The following is a 22,522-nucleotide window of genomic DNA, read 5'->3' on the forward strand; positions in this document are numbered from 1 at the left end:
AAGTATTTTCCCTTTCTTCTATGTATTATCAATAGCAGACCAAAAATAATTTATAAAATAATATAGTAGTTATTTGTAGTGGAATAAATTGAGTCAAACTTTTCCAACGAAAATTGTTGTAAGGCGAGTCAAATTTTCCAAAAAAATAGTACAAAAAAAGAGCAAAAAAAGAAATTGTTGTATGGTGATCCAACTTTTAAGGGAGAAAAGGAAATCAGACATTCAAAGAATAATTGAATGGTGTCTCCTTTTTTATAGACATAAATTATATGGTTGTATATAAATGAATGGTAGAGGTTTCAAATAAGCAAACATTAATAATTCTCTCTCTTTCAACACCCGAGCCTTATAAATACTTAAGGGGATTGAAAGAGGGAGTAGAAACAGGCGTTTTGTGTATTTGGAGATTCCAAGAAAAGTGAAAAAGTAAAATAAACAAAAAAGAATAAGGGGAGAGACAGAGCAATTCTGCAAATAAGTCTCTCTCCATTTATTTTTTATTAACAAGAAAGATTTTTAGTCTTTCTTGTTTTTTCTCATGTGGTGAAAAAAATACTAATTTTCCTTCTCTTGGTTCCTCTTATTAAATTATCATCATGGCGTCTAATTTATCATTAGAAGATATTAAAAATGAGCAAGTTGACCTTGTAAGTTACTTCTCTAATTCTCCTCATCTCTTTTTTCCCCTTGTATATTTTCATTTTCTTGATTTTTTTTTACTCGAAATACTTTGCATTAGGAGCAAAAGCTAATTCAGTTTCTAGAGTTAGTGAGTTTAAAATGAATTTGATCATATATGTATTATATTTTAATTTTTTTTGCATAATTAAATACTTACATAGTTCGAGTCAAAAGCAAGAAATTTAGTTAAAACTGGCTCTAATAATATGCATGTCACGTAGACCACATATTATACATGCACAAACACTTACCTAGGGAAATAGTATGCATTAGGGGGCATGTCACGTAGACCATATATTATATGTTGCAGATACCATGCATTAGGGAGCATGTTACATAAACCATATATTGTAAAGAGTACATCATGCATTAGGGGCATGTCACGTAGACCATATATTATACGTCGCGGACACCATGCATTAAGAGGCATGTCATGCATTAGGGGGCATGTCACGTAGACCATATATTATATGTTGCAGATACCATGCATTAGGGGGCATGTCACGTAGACCATATATTATACGTCGCGGACACTTATAATAATAGTGTAAAGATTTTTTATATTATTAGTGTAATTTTAATTTGTTATCACAGATTAGTTATTTTTAATTAAGCAGTTGAAAATAATATATTGAATGAATGTGTGTAGGAAAACATTCCGGTGGAGGAAGTGTTTCAGCAGCTAAAATGTAGCAAAGAAGGATTATCATCTGAAGAGGGCAAAACAAGGCTCCAAATATTTGGCCCCAACAAACTTGAAGAGAAAAAGGTAGTTTTTTTTTTTTGTTCATTAATAATCTTCACATTCTACGGGTAGTCTCGTGCACTAAGCTTCCCCGCTACATGCGGGCTCTGGGAAAGGGCTGGACCACAAGGGTCTATTGTATGCAGCCTTACCCTGCATGTTTGCAAGAGACTATTTCCACGGCTCGAACCGTGACATCCTGCATCTTCATATTCTAATTTGTTTATATCTTGAATTTGAGCAATAATAATAACCTATGTTTATTTATTGTAGGAGAACAAGTTTCTCAAATTCTTGGGGTTTATGTGGAATCCTCTCTCATGGGTTATGGAATCAGCTGCTATTATGGCCATTGCTTTGGCCAATGGAGGAGTAATTACGTTATTAACTTATATACTTAGTTTTTATATTAAGAAGATTTATTAGTGCATAATTGGTAATGGAGAAATCTTGAAACAAATGCAGGGCAAGGCACCGGATTGGCCAGATTTCGTTGGTATCACTGTATTGCTCGTAATCAACTCTACTATCAGTTTTATTGAGGAAAATAATGCAGGAAATGCTGCAGCTGCCCTTATGGCTAATCTTGCTCCCAAAACTAAGGTATCCCATAATTCATTTTTACGAGCAGATATAAGATTTAGACTTAATGAGTTCAATGTTTATGTTTTCATCGCTGAACTCACTGGACTTTTGCAACAATGGCTTCAAGATTTAATATTTGTTGATATTTTTAATGATTTTCGCGTATATATCTATGATCCGTGTGAGATACGCTGGTTCAATGCTAAGAATCTTAAAGATTGAACCTATAGAGTTAGATTCTGGATCCGCCTCTGATCCTCTATTGATTTCTCAATGTGCTATGATGATATTGATCTTAATCTTTGAAAAATATGTGGCTTAATTCCAGATTTTGAGAGATGGAAAATGGTCAGAGGAGGATGCCTCAATCTTGGTACCAGGTGATCTTATTAGTATCAAGTTGGGAGATATCGTCCCAGCCGATGCTCGTCTTCTTGAGGGTGATCCCCTCAAGATTGATCAGGCTGCACTCACTGGTGAGTCCTTACCAGTGACAAAGTTCCCTGGTGCTGAGGTTTTCTCTGGTTCCACTGTCAAGCAAGGAGAAATCGAGGCAGTAGTCATCGCTACTGGTGTTCACACCTTCTTTGGAAAGGCTGCTCATCTTGTAGATAGCACAAACCAAGTTGGTCATTTCCAAAAGGTAAAATAAAATAACTAATGGTTTGTGATCTGAAGTTAAAGATTCACTTAATTCTTGAGAAAAAGATTATGATTTGGGATTCTGAACTTTGGCTGGATTTTGATGATCAGGTGTTGACTGCCATTGGTAACTTCTGTATCTGCTCCATTGCTGTGGGAATGGTGATTGAGATTGTGGTTATGTACCCGATTCAGAGGCGTAAATATAGAGATGGAATTGACAACTTGCTTGTGTTGCTTATCGGAGGTATCCCAATTGCCATGCCAACAGTCTTGTCTGTGACAATGGCTATTGGATCTCATAGGCTTGCACAACAAGGTGCCATTACAAAGAGGATGACTGCTATTGAGGAAATGGCTGGTATGGATGTTCTTTGCAGTGACAAGACCGGTACCCTCACCCTCAACAAGCTCACCGTTGACAAAAATTTGATTGAGGTTGGTAATCAGGACAACGTTGTACCTCTTTTCGTGATTATTATGGTTATATTTGAGGAAATATGAAGGCGAAAACGTTATCAATGGTTGTTGGTGGTTGTAGGTTTTCCCTAAAGATGCGGACAAGGATACCGTCATGTTACTTGCTGCTAGGGCTTCTAGGGTTGAAAACCAGGATGCTATCGATGCTTGCATCGTTAACATGTTGGGCGATCCCAAGGAGGTAATATATTTTATCATGGTGATATTAGTAGTTTTTTCACTATTCCAAGAAATTGTAAAATGGCATTATATGCTTCTTGTAACTTTGCAGGCAAGAGCAGGCATCCAAGAAGTTCATTTCTTACCTTTCAATCCGGTTGAAAAGCGCACAGCAATTACATATATTGATGACAAAGGAAACTGGCACAGGGCTAGCAAAGGAGCTCCTGAGCAAGTACGATAGTGTTTCTATATTTGCCTTCATTTCATGTATTTCCAGTGTTCGGCATCTCATCTGTCGTTACCCTTTCCCAGATTATTGAACTTTGTGAGCTCAAAGGAGATATCAGGAAGAAGTCCTTAGATATCATCGACAGCTATGCCAACCGTGGTCTTCGTTCCTTGGCTGTGGCTAGACAGGTAAACTAACATACTGTTAGATAACTCTGTTTGTATAAGTGCGTCATATTATTGATTGTCGTTAACTAAGCATGAATATGTGATATTTATGCAGACTGTACCAGAGAAGAGCAAGGAAAGCGATGGTTCACCTTGGGAATTCGTTGGCCTTCTGCCCCTTTTTGATCCTCCAAGGCATGACAGTGCTGAAACAATCCGCAAAGCTCTTGATCTTGGTGTTAATGTTAAGATGATCACTGGTGACCAGCTCGCCATCGGTAAGGAAACTGCCCGTAGGCTTGGCATGGGAACCAACATGTATCCTTCTTCAGCTCTTCTTGGAGAGCACAAAGATGCAGCCATTGCTTCAATTCCTGTCGATGAGCTCATTGAAAAGGCAGATGGTTTTGCCGGAGTCTTCCCAGGTAAATATTAGTAGTACTATCATTGAACTACAACATAGAAAAGTTTAGGCAAAAGAACTAACATAAAAAGGTTTGATTTTGTGTAGAGCATAAATATGAGATTGTGAAGAAGCTCCAAGAAAGAAACCATATCTGCGGTATGACAGGAGATGGAGTGAACGACGCACCAGCACTAAAGAAGGCAGACATTGGTATAGCTGTGGATGATGCAACAGACGCTGCCAGGAGCGCATCTGATATCGTCTTGACTGAACCAGGTCTTAGTGTTATCGTGAGTGCTGTGTTGACGAGCAGAGCCATCTTCCAGAGGATGAAGAACTACACCATCTATGCAGTTTCCATCACAATCCGTGTCGTTATGGGATTCATGCTCATTGCCCTTATCTGGAAGTTCGACTTCTCGCCATTCATGGTCCTTATCATTGCCATACTCAATGATGGAACTATCATGACCATCTCTAAGGACAGGGTGAAACCATCTCCATTGCCCGATTCGTGGAAACTCAAAGAAATCTTTGCCACTGGTGTTGTCCTCGGAACCTACCAAGCGATCATGACTGTTGTGTTCTTCTACCTTGCAGCTGACACTGATTTCTTCTCTGTATGTTATTCTCCCCCTAAACTTAAACAAAAAATGAAAACATAACATGAAATAAACTAACAAATTTTATCATATATGTGCAGGAAAACTTCCATGTTAGATCAATCAGAAACTCTCCAACTGAGCTTACAGCTGCACTATACCTTCAAGTGAGCATTATTAGTCAAGCTCTCATCTTTGTGACCAGATCAAGAAGTTGGTCATTCGTTGAACGCCCTGGCCTTATGCTTGTCGGTGCTTTCTTTGCCGCTCAATTGGTAAGGATCTTGAAAAATGAATTACTTGACTTGGTTTTCAATGTGTTGTTCTATCGGAAACAACCTCTCTACCTTCTCGAAGGTAGGGGTAAGGTCTACGTACACCCCCCGACTCTACATTATGGGATTACAGTGGGTTTGTTGTTGTTGGTTTTCAATATGTGGCTACCTGAAATTCATAATTTTCTCCCATTTTTTCCAGGTTGCTACCGTGCTCGCTGTATATGCAAACTGGGAATTTGCCAGGATCAAGGGAGTTGGTTGGGGATGGGCAGCAGTTATCTGGATCTACACAATTATTACCTATATCCCTCTTGATATTCTTAAATTCATCATCCGTTTCGCTTTAAGTGGAAGGGCATGGGATTCAATGATCCAGAACAAGGTAAAAGCAAGCACACAAATTGCCATAACATGAACATTTTACATTGAATTCTATTCTTGACTAATTAGTAATATCATTTCTTGAATATATCAGACTGCCTTCACAACCAAGAAAGACTATGGAAGGGGTGAAAGGGAAGCACAATGGGCTTTAGCTCAACGTACACTTCACGGTCTGCAGACACCTGAAAACACTGGCCTATTCAATGACAAGAACTACAGGGAACTATCCGAGATTGCTGAGCAGGCTAAACGTCGTGCTGAAGTTGCAAGGTATATGAACAATATCATAGATGTTATAGTAAAAAGGGCAGCCTATTGCACAAAGCGTTCTGCATTCACGCAACGTCCAGGGAAGGGCCTCACCCCAAGAGGGTGATGTAGGCAGCCTAATGCAAGTATTAGTGGCTGATTCCAAGGCTTGAACCCTTGACCTATAGGTCACACGGAGACAACTTGACCGTTGCTCCAAGGGCAGCCCAGTGCACAAAGCATCCCACATTCACGAAGGGTCCAGGGAAGAGCCGCACCCCCAAAAGGGTGTGATGTAGGCAGCCTAATGCAAGCATTAGTGGCTGATTACATGGCTCGAACCCGTGATCTATAGGTCACACGGAGACAACTTGACCGTTGCTCCAAGGGCAGCCCAGTGCACAAAGCATCCCACATTCACGAAGGGTCCAGGGAAGAGCCGCACCCCCAAAAGGGTGTGATGTAGGCCGGCTCGAACCCCTGACCTATAGGTCACACGAACACAACTTGACCGCTGCTCCAAGGACCTATTGATGTGAAATTACTATGATAAATTGTTTTGAGTGACACAAACCTATACTTACAAGAACTATGTTATTGCAGGTTGAGAGAGCTACACACTCTAAAGGGACATGTTGAATCAGTGGTCAAGCTAAAGGGACTAGATATTGAAACCATCCAACAACACTATACTGTCTAAAGAAGCTGCAAATCAAATCAACTTTCATTTTTTCCCATATAAGGAAGGACATTTTTCAGCTGGCACTATGTTGGATGAGGATATTGTTTGGTTGAAGAACAAGGGCTAGCTGTGTATTTAAAAAAAATCTTGAGTATTGATAGTTATCTATAGAAGAAAATAAAAAATAAAAAATTGTAAGTAGTAGTTACTTTTTATCTTTATTGTTATTTATCCTATCTATACAATGTATGTTATCTATACAATGTATGTTATTTTATTTGCTTAGAACAAATCTCTGTCTCCACAATTTTTTGAATTACTTTTTGTTGCAAATGGAGTTCCTCTATAGCAATGTTGCTTTTTTTTGTGTGTGTGTGTGGCTGCAAACCAATTAATGAGAGGTGATGGAGATAAAGGGAGTAGATTGACAAGAAAAGCAATGAAAAAACATGTGGTTAGGTATAAGTAGTAGGATTGAAAATGATAATGTAATAATGTAGTTTGTAAGGTTATTGTGAATACTAATATAGAAATAACCTACTTATAATAATACTATTTATAGCTTCAATGTGCATGTTGTCATGCATAATTTTGCTTTTTTTTTTCAACTAAACAAACAAGGAAATACAGCAAAGAGAAGTGAGAGGGGAAGAATTTCTTTTAAAAAAGAAAGAAAGTAGAACAAAATAAAGATGAAGAATATTATAAATAAATCTTGCAAAGAAAATTAAAGAAGCTTGCAATTTTTGGCCTCGCTGTCTCATAACCATCTCTTTTAACATAACCTTTGGGCGTCTTTCCTTTATGCTTCCCGCTTTCTTCCTATGGTTACTATTAGAACACAAGCCAAGGAATTCAAAACCACAACACAGGCACCCTTTATTTACTAGTTTTCTCGGACGTCCTTTTATTCAATATCCGTCATGTTAAGAATAAAGGCTTTAGAAAGAATACGGGCTTTGCTTCGGGATTTCCAGGTGTTAGAACTCTTTTATCTTCGCCAAAAAAAAAAAGAGAAAAAGATTAATTAACCAATCAACTCCACCTTGATCCCAAATTATTTGAAGCAAGTTAATAAAAGCAATAATTTTGGTTCCAAGGCTTTCTAAGAAATAATAGACATCCATTTGTTTTCAATTCACAAAATTGTGTTTAAACTCTATTATTCCTAGGTAGTATCAAACTTTATTTAGGGTGAAGCACTCATAGTTGACATGTAATATAGATCAAAACATTCTCTCTTATATGACTAATATACTGCTGATCTTCAAATATAAAAATAAAAACTTCTGATTTTACTTGCTAAAAAGCCCTCTGACTAAGACATAAATACTACACTACATCATTATTAAAAGTTCTAAGCTTTAGTTACATCTTTTGTGCTTTTGCACAATACAATAACAACTACGCCTCAATTCCAAGCAAGTTAGATGTGACTAACAAGGATTACAAAACCAGAAACAAAACCAGATATGCTTTTGCACCATATAAAACATAAAGTAATTAGCTTTCTCTATTCTCTTAGCCACCCAACAACCTACCATTACATTAATACACATTTACATTAAAAAATTTGTTGTTACAATAAAGCAAGACTATCATTTCCCACTAGAAAGGAAGTGAACTTGTTGGAGAGACCATTAGCCACAACAACTATTACACCTCAATTTCAAATAAGTTTCTGGTCAACTATATGATTTCTCACCATCCATATCGCTTCATTAAGCACGTCCATTAAGAACTACTACAATGCTTCAATCCCAAGCAAGTTTGGGGTCGGCTACATGAATCATACTGTCCTTGTCGCTCCATTTAAGCCTATTCTGGTCCAATATTATTTAATAAAATAATAATGAGGACATTTGGCAATCTCTTCTCCTACTGCTTCACTCGATGCTTCCATGATGTTAGTTCAGAGGGTATCAAGTCTTCATTACATGAAAGAACAGCCTTTGCCATTAGTTTTCCAAGCCAAGCATGGTAGAACAAACCCCTGGAACCAAGGCCTGTAAATAACCAGTACTTACACTTGCTCCGACAACCAATGAATTCATCTATACAACCCAAGAGTGGAGGTGATCCTTCTGCAGTGAGTGGTGGCATTGCCCTTAGCCCTGCACATGCTCCTGTTACGGTCCAATCTTTTATTGCTGGATATACAGCAGATGCCTTTGGCAGTAACTCTTCAAGAGCTTTATAAGCTTCTTCTTCTGGGACATGCCTGGAATAATTCCTCGATTTCCATTCCCACGTTGACCCCAAATACAACGTTCGAGGTCCTTGGACAGCAAGCCATGCATCTGAAAGGATGGAAGGACTGTCGTCTGAATAATCCTCTCTGAAATTTATCATGCAGAAATACTTCTAATAAGTTGCATGTTGGAGGCAATGGACGTTAAAAAAGTTTGAACCAAGAATTATGTGCCTTAAATACTAAAAATAAAAGAGAAAAAGAAAGGACACATCAAAAAGGTTTTTTGGAGAAAGACGGAGGATGGTTGGAACATTATAATAGGTTGAAGATTGATCTAGGCTTGAGCCCAAGTCCCTCATGTTAGAAATCAAAGCAAAATAAACTCTCAGTCCTCCCAAAAAATGCAGATTACTGTGTATTTTCTTATCTAGAAAGAATAATAAAGGGACACAAGGAGCTGGAATAGCTTCACGTAGAAAGTCCGAGTCAGCTGAATTTCACCCACTTGGCAGTTTTAGCTATGGATTACCTTTTTGGGGTTGTAATAGTCTGTTTTTTTTTTATCGGTGGGATAATAGTCTAAATTGTGTCCATGCTTTTGAGACAACAACAACAACAACGACGACCCAGTATAATCCCACAAGTGGGGTCTGGGGAGGGTAATATGTACGCAGACCTTACCCCTACCCCGGAGGGTAGAGACAACAACAACACATGCTTTTGAGAAACCCTTGTAAATCACTATTTGACAGTCGTTGCTCTATGGAATGAAATACAGGGTTCACGAAAATGGGGAAGTAAGTAAAATTAGCCTATCACAATCATGGAGGCTAATTGTACAGCAAAGTCTAATGTACACTAAAGAGAGGCTAATGTAAATCATATCAAGATATTTAAAGATAGGATATTTCAGTATTATCCATAAAAATGTCACTTCATTTCCAAAGAATATATTCATGATACATGGGAAAACTACATAAGTTATTCAATATCATATTTTTTTGTAATATTTAGCAAATCATAAAAAATGAGGGAATCCGATCGACACTGTAGATATATTCATGTAAGAGATGCTATAAAGATATTAAGACACCCCCAAGTTCCCATACTAAGACCAAAGGAGATTGCATGTAAATGGACACATTAGTCGAATTGAGGATATTTAAACAATGATGTGCATCATTGAGCAAAGTGTGTATTCCAAAATTATCAATGGTAAGAACAATTTACCATATTTGAAAACAAAAGAAAAACAACAATTGCGCCTCAATCCCAAACAAGCTGGAGTCGGCTATATGAATCATCACTTCTTTCTTTAAGCTCAGTGTCATATCAAATTGAAAAAGAAAAAGAGAGAGAAATTCTGCTTGATATGGGAGTTACAGACATGTACCTGATGTGATCAGGGAGCTGCAGGTGAGCAATAACACCTCTACACGTCCTCAATGGAAGCCTTCCGGAGAACTCAGGCAGAAAAGCTGCACTAGCACCTAGACATACGATCACTGCGTCATATTCACCTGAAAAGAATATGATGATCACTAGAATTTTGACAAGATCACAAAACAAAAAAGTTCACCTAAAGTAATTGATCATTCTACCATCATACTCACCAGACAAGAACATGCTAATCACCAGAATTAGACAGGACCACAAAAAAATAAATCACCTAAATAACTGGTCAGTTTGCTTTAACCACTAGCGCATTCTGCCTAAAGAAAACCTATGATAGGTCAAAAATCCAACTCCGACCTAGACTAGACCCTACACAAGATAAAGGTGCTCATTGAGAAGTCTAAGTCTTAACAATACCTTTGAGGAGTACAAAGAGAAGCAGCAAAGTTAATTCCCTGAATTGTTTAGGAAGCAAGGAAAGTGGATGATAATGCAACATTCCCAGTTAGCTTACATAACCCCTTCACATTGAACAAAAGAGAAGAAATTTAATTAATTTTTACCCATTCTGTTGTATGAAGCAACAGTTAAGTTGTGTCCGTGTGACCTATAGGTCACGGGGTTCGAGCTGTGGAAGCAGCCATTAAAGCTTACATTAGGGTAAGTTGTCTACATCACACCCCTATGTGTTGTGCACCGGGCTGCCCCTTTTTTCTGTTGTATGAAGCAACTAGCAAGTAAATAGCTCATCTAGAGAGTGGAGGTTGCAAGCTCTTAAATTTATTTTCAACAGGATATTTCTTTTTTAGAAAAGAAAAAAAAAATTTAAAGGTGAAATGTTCGTTTTGCTACTTCACTAGTATATGATAAACCACTTCTTGGCTACATTCTTTCTGGTGATACAAAGCTACAGTTGGAATCCAAGGAAGCTAAGGCGATTCAATAAAATACCTGCTAATTCTAGAAGATTATGAACCGATTTCTTGTGCAAATATAATTCTCTATATGAAATGTCCGAACTGCACTTGGATTCCACAAAAGTTTTGCAGGCTAAATAGAGAGCCTGAAAGATATTCAAAAGTAAAAAGACCTTAATGAAATAAAGGAACAGAGACAAGTTCAGAGTTCTATAGTCATCAGGACTTCTCCCTCCAGACCTCAAGATAATTCTGAGGATGAACATTCACAGCTTCACGCATATGGAATGCCAAGTCCAGAGGCACACACAAACCGGGTACAAGCTTCTGCGCAGCATCCTTGTGAATCGACTCTATTCTGCAGCTGGCAATGCAGTTTTGAGTATTCTAGTCAAGGACAAGAAGACACATTCCCACAATCATGAAGTTACATATAAGTTTCTTGTTCCATGTAAAAATTTGATGTACTCACATCATTCATCACGTCCATATTCTTCACAGAGAGCGCTGGTCTCACGATTCCACTGTTAGTCATCACAAATCAATTTGTTTAGACAGTAAAAAGATGGATACAAACATAATACAAGCATAATGAAGGAACAAAAGATGCTGCAGTTAAAGCATCCGTCTGCCTAAAGTGTAGAACTGTACATGTTAGTTTTTCAACTTATGGTAGTGAAAATATTTAAAGAAAGAAAAGGTTCACTTATACGCTCAGCTAAACTGCTGCAGTTCAATCACGGCTACATAGTAAATTGGCAGATAATACTAAGTACAAACTACACTAACGAGGGATTTGTTAATGGAATATGCCACATGTGATACTAAAGACAAATTGGATTTCGCAAGGGAAGTGAGTAAAAACAGGATGCAACAGAGAATACCTTCCCCTTTCTTTTACTTTACTTGTTGGAAGCAAAATTATTTAGACTTACCTTTTTTCCAGTCAGTTATTTAAACTGAAACGCTTACCATCAAAGAAAAAGGTATCACCATTTTTTAAAAAGAATTCTAATTCACTTCCATTTATACCCAAAAGCATATATTAAGGCATCTTAGCAACTTATGTATAACATGATTTACACTACTAACCTTCTCCTGACTATAAAGTCACCTTCTTTTGCTACAGTTTCCGGCTTTCCCATGTCTAAAGATCGAGCATCCTCAGCAATATTTAGAAGCTTTAAACTTTCTTTCCAGCATTCTTCTCCTCGCCACAGAAGCTTAACTGCAAATTTTGAGTTGGGATTATTTCAAAAAAATAACTTCTTTTTTCTTTACGCGATCAAAATGCTGAGACAGTGTAAGGAACTAATTTGAAGGAAGAACCCTGAAGCCCAAGTGAGTTGTCTCTTCCTATTAAAAGAGTTCACATCCACCTTTGGGAGAGTAGGGATGAAGGAGTCCACCAGACATTCCAGATGCACCTCCACCAATGCCAACTTCATCATATATGTCTATGCGTAAATTCAATTCCTCACTACTTTGCTGCAAAACATAAATTAAAAGATGCAGGTTGTATTTAGTTGCCTATAACAATTGAACTAAAAAGAAAAAAGAAGCTTCCATGAGTAACTTAGCATTAAAACTTATAGGTATAAAACTAACTTGTCAATGGATTGAAGTTATATACGCTGACAGTATAAAGATTTACTAGACAGTCAGCGTTCTTCATTCGTTTTAACACAGCCCTTGAGCTCTCTTCACCTCGGGTATATATATATATATATATATATATATATATATCGAGCCTTATAGCTGATATTTACTTTGAATTCGATAATTTTTGCAACAACACTTTGACATACTTATTTATATTATTATTATTATGAGAATCAATCCTACTATTTCTGGTTCTCCAGTTTCCACGATTGAAAAAAAAAACTGGGGTGTGTCGTCCAAATCATCCATCCGGTACTAGATGTAGCCTTTCCCGGGGCAAGATGCCTAAAAATTTTACAACGCTATGCTAGTTCAAGGTCGACATAGTGTTGGTTTTATGCAAGTGTACCACTGCAAAGATTCTTTTTTACAGGTTGCTTACCTTTTCTCTCAGGTTATTAACCCACTTATTATATACAATTACATGTAATCAGCTAACCTCACCTAATACCACAAGAAAAATTCTTTACTGTGTATACAACTTAAACCCTATGCAAAATCCAATTCTATCAAGAGGATTAACAGAAAAATTTGAACTCTACTACGACATACTGCATAGGCAAGAAATGTACGTAAAGACAAAGTGGTGGGGCGCGCGCGGGGGGGGGGGATTACTTGCAACAAATGCCAAGCAACAGACAACCCAGCAAATCCAGCACCAAGAACTGCATATCTGAATAATAGAATCCAAACAAAACACCAATTCAGAAAAAAAGAATAAAAGATTAAAAGGCAGTGTAATGTACAGTTCTACATTAGCTTAGTATCTAACCTGAGGGGTCTTTGTGAAACAGCAGAATAGCAACGGACAGAGAAGAAGGAAGAAGATGAAGACACAATTTTGGGAGAAGAATGAAAAAGGCCAAAACTAGTTGATAATTTCATAGAAAATACAGCTGGATTTTGGATTATAAGCGCCATTGTTAACCTCTAGTAGAGGTATTTGGTAATAGTGTCTTGTTGCAGGTAGCTAAGGTTTAAGAAAACCCGTTAACCCGAATTTGTATTTCAGCATATCGGGTTATGAAAACGGATAATTCATTTATAGCCTGTTTGGCCAAACTTTTTTTTGGCTAAAAGTGCTTCTTTTTTTTTTTTTGCCAAAAGCATTTTTGGCCAAAAATTGAGGTGTTTGGCCAAGCTTTTGGAAGGAAAAAAAGTGGTTTTGATGAGAAGCAGTTTTGGAGAAGCAAAAAGTAGATTCCCTCCAAAAGCACTTTTTGAGAAACACTTTTGAGAAAAAATACACTTAAAATCAGTTTTTTAAAGCTTGGTCAAACACTAATTACTACTCAGAAGTGCTTTGCAAACTAATTAGCCAAACACAAACTGCTTCTCACCAAAAGTACTTTTGAGAAAAGCACTTTTGAAAAAAAGCAATTATCAAAATAAGCTGATTTTTGCAGCTTGGCCAAACGCGCTATTAAGCTCCTTGAGGTTTCTAAAGATTTTGAAATATACACCTAGGCTTTGGATTTTTTGATATATTCCTCACGTTGGCTTGGAAATGGCTTGATGCATACTTAATCCCCCTAACTTTTACAAATATTTTTGCACGCACCTTTTCTTGACAAATTACTACATCATCCGCCTCAAGTTGCAAGATTTTCACATATTTTTATATTTAAAAATAATTTAAATTTAAATTTTTTATTTTATTCATTTTACCTCACATATTTTTATATTTAAAAATAATTTAATTTTAAATTTTTTGTTTTATTCATTTTATCTTAGTGACAAGCTTTTATAGCTACATAGATTATAGCTAAAGATCTCTTTGAATGTGAAATGATAACTTTGTTCAATGTCTTTGAATCTTCCATATCCACATAAGAATCCATATCAAGTTACCATATATTCAAACAATAAATGAAATATAACCATAGTTCTCATATTTTTTCACGTTGTTTCACATTGTGAAATATTGAGCTCTAACTTCCAAATCACAGAACATTTGCGCATTTGATACTAAAAATCTTCTCAATTTTTAGAATGTAATCTTGATGCCACGATACAAATTGTTGATAATTGGTTGTAAAGAGCAAAGCAAATTTGGCACTAAAACATTTGATGCTTAAGTTTAAAGGTTACATGATAACCAAATTACATAAATATCCACTTCCAAATGCTGTTAATATTGCAGATAGTGCAGAATTCTTTAGCATACTGGTGCAGTCACACAGATAAATTACATTAGATGGCTCAAACTCAAACCATTTGGATGTGCATCCCTACCCTTGAACACTGAAGTTATCAGTAGACTAATGCACTGAGGTGTTGGGAGGTGATATCCCAACACTAACTCTGAAAATTATATATTTCTGCTTGATTTGCTGAAGGCATCAGTGATTTGATGACCAGCTGACTGGGGATAGTGTCCTTGTGATGTGAACTTGCTGAAAGTGCTTTAGAAGGCTAAAGTAGTACATCATTAGGCTTTTCGGACTATGATTCTCCGTTCTCGTTTGTACTCCACTTCATCCCTTTGATGCATAATTATCAGCGCTCTCCTTACCTGACAATTTTTTAGCACTTGCATCAATACAAGGTGGCCTAAGAATATAGTTCTTAGATAAATTTAGGAGGTTTCTACTGGCTTACTATCAAGAAAGTCAATCAGATAGCACCAGAAATTCAAATAAATGGAGAAACTAGGTGAATATATGATGGCTAAATGGTATATAAGTGAAGCAGTGGAAGGACACTTACAATTGATTCATTCATGCCCATTCTAGTCAGTTCATCAATTAGCCGTCTCTCTGATATATGGCTACCAATACCCATTCTTCTCTTAATTTGGGCTTCTGCTTGCTATTCATCGAGGAGAAAAAAGTATCTTCGTCAAAACGGTGACTAGAAGGACATATAACTGGAATATAAGAGCATTGATTGGCCAAGAGTCAAACCTTTATCTCTTGCGCCATCTCAGGAGTAAGATTTATATGTTGATTGATTCCAGATCGTGCTGCATCCATTGTGGAATTTTGGAAGAGCCTAATTGCTTCCGTGACGTGATTCTCATTTGCAATTTGGGCGCTAAAAATCATGATAAGAAAGAGGTAGATTATTGATCAAAGAACTGTTTATATAGGCAAATCTTATAAAAGGATAAAGAAAACAGTGAAAAGAAACATGGAAAAAGGGAGATTTCCTAAACAGTCTTAAATTGCATAGTCAATAGCAGGATGATTCAAGTCCCTGAAGCTTGATCCTATGCAAGAGACGAAGAAACTACTTATAATTGTGGTTACTTACAGTCTCATTCTTGCAAGAGCTTCACTCAACCTCACTATAGCCTCTAGTTGCCGCACAGTAATTGGTATTGCTGCTGCCTCCCCATTATCATTTGATTGCCGCCTCATTTGCTGCAGCAGATAACAGAAGAAGCAAATATCATTGATTGCCGCCTCATTTTCAGTCTCAGTATTTGAAATTTCTTGATACATCCCATAAGCACTTTTTCAGTAAATATGTCCTAATTATTTGGTGATCCAGCAGACTGAGCATCAGAAGCCCAATTATGTAATTACCTGCCTAATTTTGACATAACTCTCTTGTAACATTGAGGCTGCAGCGGGTGATAGTCGTGGATGGCAATTGGTCCGACAATATTGTATATACCTGCACGAGGAACTCAATTGCTTCAACATCCAGACCTTGAAAATTACAACAATAGTGTAGTGCTTAACTTAAAGCCAGGTTAGAAACCAACCTCTTCAACCAATTATACTCCTTAGAAGTTCTAGTGTCATCCCTAGATGCCTCAGCCGATGCATGGACCTTGATGATATGGCTAGCAATACTCTGTAGTGAAAAAAATACTCAGTAAGTGGAAGCACAAACTTAAGGAAATATATATCTTCTTTAGATGACATAGAAATTTCATTGCTAGCATCAAGTACACACAAGAAGATAGTACAAGGATACTACAATTGAGCTCACAAGGATATGTTGAAAATTAATTACCCATTTATTTGCGTATTCATGCCCAGCATACTAAGCATACTATCTAGGTGCCTAGTAGCTAGATTAAAATGAAGTCTGTACCATACAAATTTTCATTTCACCCACAGACTTGGGAGAGAGAATTTTCTCTTACCTTGTCCTGACTACCCATTTATTTGAATATTCATGCCCAGTATACTAAGCATACTACCTAGATGCCTAGTAGCTATATTAAAATGAAGTCTGTACCACACAACTTGGGAGAGAATTTTTTCTTACCTTGTCCTGACTGAACATCCTAATGTCTTTCACAATGAATATCAAATCGAATCTTGAAAGAATTGTTGTCTGCAAGTCAATGTTATCTTGTGCAGTCTGCAATGCAAATAGCACATCAACTCTTGTTCTATTGCCAACACAAGCTGCAGAAAATTGTAAAAACATTAAAACAATTGAAAGGAATTATATTGACCTTGAGATCATCATAGCGTCCAGATGGAGGATTAGCCGCTGCAAGCACGGAGGTTCTTGAATTAAGGACTGTTGTTATTCCTGCCTTAGCAATGGAAATTGTTTGCTGCTCCATAGCTTCATGAATAGCAACCCTAGGTCACCAGTAAGAAGCTCTTTAGAAGCCCTCATGGGAGAATAGAGTAGACAAGAGTATGATGTTCTAACTAAAATCTACCTATCTTCTGCCCTCATTTTGTCAAACTCATCTATACAGACAACTCCTCCATCTGCCAAGACCATGGCTCCTCCTTCTAGGTAAAATTCGCGCTGAATTGTTTCATAAAGAAACTCATCATTTCAAGATATATTGAAAATGAAACATTTATCTGAGATGGCTTCTAGACTAGGGAAAATATGGAAACTTACAGAGCTATTATCCCTGATGACAGAAGCTGTGAGACCAGCAGCTGAAGATCCTTTGCCAGAAGTGTATACGGCTACTGGGGCGGTCTTTTCCACAAATTTTAGAAACTAAAAGGTAAAAATAAAATAATTCAGACTCTCATTTGCATTGGAAATAAAAACTAGGATGAGTAACAAAAGAAAAACTTTTGAACCAAATACCAACTTAAATGGCTCCCTCCTGAAGATGAAATTTCATATTAACAGCAAACTGCCACCATTGTATTCAGTGAAAGTAAAACTGACCTGTGATTTAGCAGTTGAGGGATCCCCCAAGAGCAATACATTGATATCACCTCTTAATCTTACACCATCGGGCAAGAACTGCACAAATAGAGTTAGAAATAAACCAATAAAAAACAAAGAGCATTTAATATTGAAAGCAAAATGACATACCTTCCTTGACCCTCCAAATAAAAGGCATGCTACAGCTTTCTTTACATCAACATGCCCAAATATTGAGGGAGCAATCTTTGAGCATATCTTTTCATAAGCATCCTTATCGGATGCAAATTTCTGAAATTCTTCTTTCTGCAAAAAGGAAGGCCATGAGAACTGATACATACAGGAAAATCCAAACAGAGTAAAACAAAGACCAAATTGAAAACTAATGCTGTCCAAACAGTACAGGAACATCATCGGCGTACTATTAGCAAACTGTTATATCCACTAACTGCAAAGCATATTCATTTGCTACAAAGAGGTACCCCCCCCCCCAAGTACATAGCTTGATCGACATTACTTAATCTTCCCCATCCTTTCTCCACTCTATGTTCATGCTTCTTTGCGTGTTTTTCCACTGCAACTTGTGGAGATATGTAGGTGGAGACAATTATCTGTATGCAGTCAACTCACTTGAAAGCATGCTGCTAACTGTATTTCAAATCTCTCAATTAACACATTCTATTGATAATTCAGAAACTACCTCATCTACTGTGAAGTTGGCTGACCCTCGAGAATTGGCCTCATTCGTTTCATCCATTCCAACAACTCTAATATAAGGCTGCCTAACAGCAACAGCTCCTTTGTGACTGCATCCCAGTTCAGAACATAGAACCCGGAAGTTAAAAGAAGATCTGATAACAAAGTGACAACACTACAAAAAAAATTAAAGTTCATTTATCACTTGGTAGACTCTTACGATGTTGATGAATTTGAAGCCTGAAAAATACTGTAGATCCCCATTATAGTCAGCCTTGTACCAGGCACTATTGTTTGAACAAGATGGCGATCTATAGACAGAAGCATATTTCTTGGAAGCTCTCCCGTAGGGACATCCTACAATTACCCCAACAGAAAACACAAATAAAATGAGAGTATGATCATAAAGAAAGCCAGCAGTCAAGCTTCTATTCTGGAACTAAATGTTCCCTCACCTCAGGGTTTTCCTGCAATTTGAGCGTCTGCTGGTCAACATACTTACTTTTATCTGGAACCACTACCCATGGATCAATAGGACATGGGTCTTCCCCCACCTGGAAAAAATCCTACCATTAGAATGTCATCCAAATTACAACCTCAAATAAAGAGTTTCAAATTATTATTTTATTCCATCAAACCTGAGGAACATGATCACAAGAACGTGGTACTATAGCTCCTCCAAGCCCTGGGCGACATGGAACGATCTTCACATTTTTGCAGTTCTTACATAGCAAGGTTACATAAGTTGCTTTTGCCTTAGTCCTTGATGCAGCAATAACGATCCCAGATACCTTGACCAGCTTTGATATACATTGTGCCTAAACAAGACAAATAGGATTATAAAATAGGGGGATAAGTAGATCAATTAGAGCAAAACTTAAGATAATAAAGAAAATGAAAAAGTTCAAACAGAAAACTAACCCCAAGGGAACGCATTGACATTGGATCCTGCTCTGACCTTAAGAGTATTTGTACTTCACCAATCTCCGGCTCCTCCATTTCTCCACTCTCACCAGCTACCCTCGATCTCAAACTAGCCAGAACTTCAGCTGCTGCAGTTTCAAACTAGATAACCCCGAGACCATCCAGTAGAGGACACAAGAAAACCAAGTGTTATTCAGTAGTAGGTTCTTAAAAGCTTCCACATTAAAGAAACTACAGTATTTCATGCAATTGAAGACAATGATGCACTATCTAAAACACACTGATCTTAAGTGTACTTTTCACTTACAAAAAGGCGTATTAGTTCAACAGTGAATAAAGGACACACCCACTACCTTCGGTTGTAACAAAATACACACAAAAACTATGCCTAAATCCCAAACTAGTTGATGTTGAACAGTATATGCCCGCTTCTACAACTATTCCATAACCCAAAAATGCAACTACAGGGACATCCCGTAAAATACATATACATTTACCTTTTTGAAAATTCAAATTTGTTTAGAAACTCAACCCATTTGGTAAGCATGGAGTAAATCAGGCTATAACATACATCAGTACAACAACCATCATTCATTCATTCATTTGCCTCACCAAACATAACCCTAACTATATAAACCTCAAATGCAGAAAGCTATATACACAAACTTCAATAACATGAGCCATAATTTGCATCAACCGTATTGTTTTACCTAATCAACGCAATCTTAATCCATCGTAATCATTCATTCCAGCAAATCCGGATATAATTTCAAGACAAAAAAACATGTTACAACTAAGCAGAGCCTTGTGTTTTTAGTAAACAGTTGCTACTCCCTATACAACTACAAAAAATCAAGTATTCTAATTGGATTAAATTAATATCAAATGGATCCTTTATGCGTCAACCATTGATGATAAACAACTACAAGTTCAATTCTCTAGTAAGCTCTATAGTTCATCAATCACAAATTCACATCCACATATGGCTAACAATGCCAAGAAATGTAATTAGTGCATATTTAATATTTGTATATCTTTTGTAGATTTCTTAACACATATCTAGGATCTCCAAAGCTACTACGTTCAGCAAAAGCTTTACCTCACCTTTGTACATCCACCCTTGTCAAACAATCATAGTCCAACATAACCATACATTTCAACAAATCCAAATGTAATTACAAACCAAAAAAAGAAGAAAAACTAAATATCAAGGGATCCTTTATCAGTCATTTATTGAATGATAACTAACTACCAAAAAACGTTAGGTGAGTTATTTCTATTTGCTTAACCATTTTTTAGCAGAGTATAAATACAAGTGACGTGATATACGGATTTAAATAACGGAAAGCCCTCTATTAAGATCTCAAGTGCATCAGCCATAAATTCACATCCACCTACGGCCAAAAACACAGAGAAAGGTAATTAAATCAGTTTCATACCAGAGGGAGATAATCAGCAGGGTTCTGACGGAGGAGTTCGGGTAGGGTTTGGTCTCGCTCGTACGAAAGGAGGTCTGAAAGGTTAATAATTAGGTGAGTTTGGTTCTCGAGAAGTGCTTCTCTGTAAGGGAATACATTAGGTTGAGTTTTGTCGGAGAAGTTTCGTATGAACTCCTTGAATTTCCGGAGGATGACGTGGCGGCTCGCCCCTCCATTTTCATTATCTCCGGTTGCTCCGCCGCCGCCATGTGGAAACTGAGCTTGGTCGCTGTAGTATACTGCTCCTTCGTCCCAGCCTGACATCTCTCTTTCTCTCTCTAAAAATTCTCTCTGTATTCACTCACTTTAAGTTTCAGATCTCTCTCTTTGTGGCTTCAGCTTCCGACTCGGCCGAGGGTTTTTAGAGGGAGTATGATTTTGGCGGGAACCAATTGGCGGGAAAATATGCACGTGAGTAGTGCGTGCATTTGGGAGAGGGGGGCTCCACCTTACACCTTTAAAATGCATAAATACCCATTCAACTTGTCCGGTAAAGTCATTTACACACCTAAACTTTACGGGTGTCTTAACACCCAATTATTGTTTAAAGAACTATATTTATTTACTCCCTCCTACGGCTTGACCCAACTATAATAACTTCCGTGGAAAACACGCACTTTTATTATGAAGCCACGTAATTAAATCCTTCCGTAAATAAACATAAACAGAATATATTACACAGTCACTCATTAACCCATTAACTCCCTCAGTGAAAAATTCCCAAATTGAAGAACCCTATTACCCCACCCTCAAAGATTCGATTAGCCTCTCCAAAAACAATTTGCCTAACCAAAATCGAAGGGACCTGTTGCAAAATCCTTCGATTTCGTTGTTGTTGGTGCTTTCCGTTTGTTCTTAATTGTTTCATTTGACGATTTGGTTGAAGACCCGTTCGAAGTTAAAGGTCTCTGAAGAATCAAGTGCAAACGTTATCTTTGTTTTAGTTTGGAGGTAAACACATCAACCCTAGCCTTTTCTATCATCAACCCTAAATGTTATCTCTGTTTTAGTTTGTTTAATATCATCCGTATCTAGGGTTTTGAACTTGCTTCAAATTTCTTCACTGTAATGTTTTCAATGTAAAATCGAGGAACAGAAATACAATTTTTAAGGTGTAATAATAACCAATATTCAGTTTTTTCTTGTTGCATGTGTGAGCACGTGATTTTTGTTTCACGAAAACTACTCCAAAAGAAATCAAAAAATAAAACAAAATTTTCTTGGTGTACAATTTTTAGGATTTGCGTGGCATTTTTGGATAATTATTTGTGTTTTTATCTGTGAATATTTATCCTGTTTTAATTAATTAAAATACAAAAACAAAAATATTTTGCATGCATATTTAGGATTTGATTGTGCATTTAGGAACTAATCGAACCATAATTTGGTTTTAAAAGAAGAAAATTACAAAACATGCATTTAGTCTATTTTATGTCATTTAAAGTGTGTCATCGTGTGATTTTATTTTAATTAAATGTTTTAACTTGTGTGCTAATTGTTGTTAAGAGTTAATTAATATTTTGTAGTTTAATGTTGATTTTACAATTTATTTTTAGAATTTTTGTTAATTATTAATTAAAAGAAGAAAATGAAAAGAGTTGAAAATATAAGGCAAATCGGATTTGGGCAAAAATATTAGACCAAAAATCAGGCCCAAACATTCAAAAGACCCGGTCCATTTCAGCCAGTCCCGCAGAAGACTCGAACGATGTCGTTTCTGAGTCTCAAATCTGGGCCGTTGATTTGTTTCAATCAAACGGTCTAGTTCAGCCCCTGCATAATTGAAACGACGTTGTTTTAGGTGATCAGATCTGAGCCGTTCATCTATCTTGATCCAACGGCCTCAAGGCCTCCTCTATACCCGACCCATTTTCACCAA

General features: G+C 37.0%; 3 protein-coding genes across 5 annotated transcripts; 1 reads left to right on the forward strand and 2 right to left on the reverse strand.

Annotated features, from left to right (window-relative positions):
• Positions 1–402: 402 nt before the first annotated feature.
• LOC107783148 (ATPase 8, plasma membrane-type) lies at positions 403–6,580 on the forward strand. The gene is given in 15 exon segments (NM_001325356.1): positions 403–647; positions 1,331–1,450; positions 1,700–1,798; positions 1,892–2,029; positions 2,340–2,654; positions 2,765–3,091; positions 3,195–3,314; positions 3,405–3,527; positions 3,608–3,712; positions 3,807–4,116; positions 4,203–4,717; positions 4,801–4,974; positions 5,177–5,359; positions 5,453–5,631; positions 6,214–6,580. Coding segments are annotated over 15 exon segments (2,856 nt in total). The 5' UTR covers positions 403–596; the 3' UTR covers positions 6,311–6,580.
• Positions 6,581–7,765: 1,185 nt separating this feature from the next.
• Positions 7,766–13,451, reverse strand: LOC107783150 (uncharacterized). 3 transcript variants are annotated; one of them, XM_075221441.1, is made up of 9 exons: positions 13,233–13,451; positions 13,013–13,133; positions 12,178–12,286; positions 11,891–12,026; positions 11,271–11,322; positions 11,039–11,185; positions 10,833–10,944; positions 9,880–9,976; positions 7,766–8,630 (listed from the first exon to the last, which is right to left on the reverse strand). In XM_075221441.1, the coding sequence occupies exons 1-9, from the start codon at positions 13,379–13,381 to the stop codon at positions 8,171–8,173; spliced, it is 1,383 nt and encodes a 460-aa protein (XP_075077542.1). In that variant the 5' UTR covers positions 13,382–13,451; the 3' UTR covers positions 7,766–8,170. The 3 variants fall into 3 exon arrangements, with proteins under 3 accessions (XP_075077542.1, XP_016459608.2, XP_016459609.2); XM_016604122.2 differs by having other exon boundaries at positions 9,880–10,006; positions 13,233–13,449; XM_016604123.2 differs by having other exon boundaries at positions 9,880–10,006; positions 13,076–13,133; positions 13,233–13,446.
• Positions 13,452–14,511: 1,060 nt separating this feature from the next.
• On the reverse strand, positions 14,512–20,990 carry LOC107783151 (DNA replication licensing factor MCM5). The gene is made up of 18 exons (XM_016604124.2): positions 20,605–20,990; positions 19,163–19,306; positions 18,880–19,059; positions 18,697–18,795; positions 18,462–18,598; positions 18,246–18,351; positions 17,717–17,851; positions 17,567–17,644; positions 17,285–17,389; positions 17,094–17,185; positions 16,878–17,010; positions 16,685–16,780; positions 16,173–16,264; positions 15,991–16,081; positions 15,716–15,825; positions 15,367–15,496; positions 15,170–15,271; positions 14,512–14,975 (listed from the first exon to the last, which is right to left on the reverse strand). The coding sequence occupies exons 1-18, from the start codon at positions 20,905–20,907 to the stop codon at positions 14,892–14,894; spliced, it is 2,217 nt and encodes a 738-aa protein (XP_016459610.1). The 5' UTR covers positions 20,908–20,990; the 3' UTR covers positions 14,512–14,891.
• Positions 20,991–22,522: the final 1,532 nt, after the last annotated feature.

The sequence above is a fragment of the Nicotiana tabacum genome, chromosome 9 (assembly GCF_000715075.1).
Source record: "Nicotiana tabacum cultivar K326 chromosome 9, ASM71507v2, whole genome shotgun sequence".
NCBI classification, from domain to species: Eukaryota; Viridiplantae; Streptophyta; class Magnoliopsida; order Solanales; family Solanaceae; genus Nicotiana; species Nicotiana tabacum.

Bases quoted from the DNA above. Each gene is read 5' to 3' on its own strand.
- LOC107783150 (XM_016604122.2), bottom strand. From the start codon at position 13,381: ATGGCGCTTATAATCCAAAATCCAGCTGTATTTTCTATGAAATTATCA. The intron at 11,186-11,270 runs GTGAGTACATCA...GTCCTTGACTAG, and splicing joins ATATGGACGTGATGAATGAT to AATACTCAAAACTGCATTGC. The intron at 10,945-11,038 runs GTCTGGAGGGAG...AATATCTTTCAG, and splicing joins ATCCTCAGAATTATCTTGAG to GCTCTCTATTTAGCCTGCAA.
- LOC107783151 (XM_016604124.2), bottom strand. From the start codon at position 20,907: ATGTCAGGCTGGGACGAAGGAGCAGTATACTACAGCGACCAAGCTCAG. The intron at 18,796-18,879 runs GTTTGATGGAAT...GATTTTTTCCAG, and splicing joins CTTGTGATCATGTTCCTCAG to GTGGGGGAAGACCCATGTCC. The intron at 16,082-16,172 runs GTTGGTTTCTAA...TTCCTCGTGCAG, and splicing joins GAGTATAATTGGTTGAAGAG to GTATATACAATATTGTCGGA.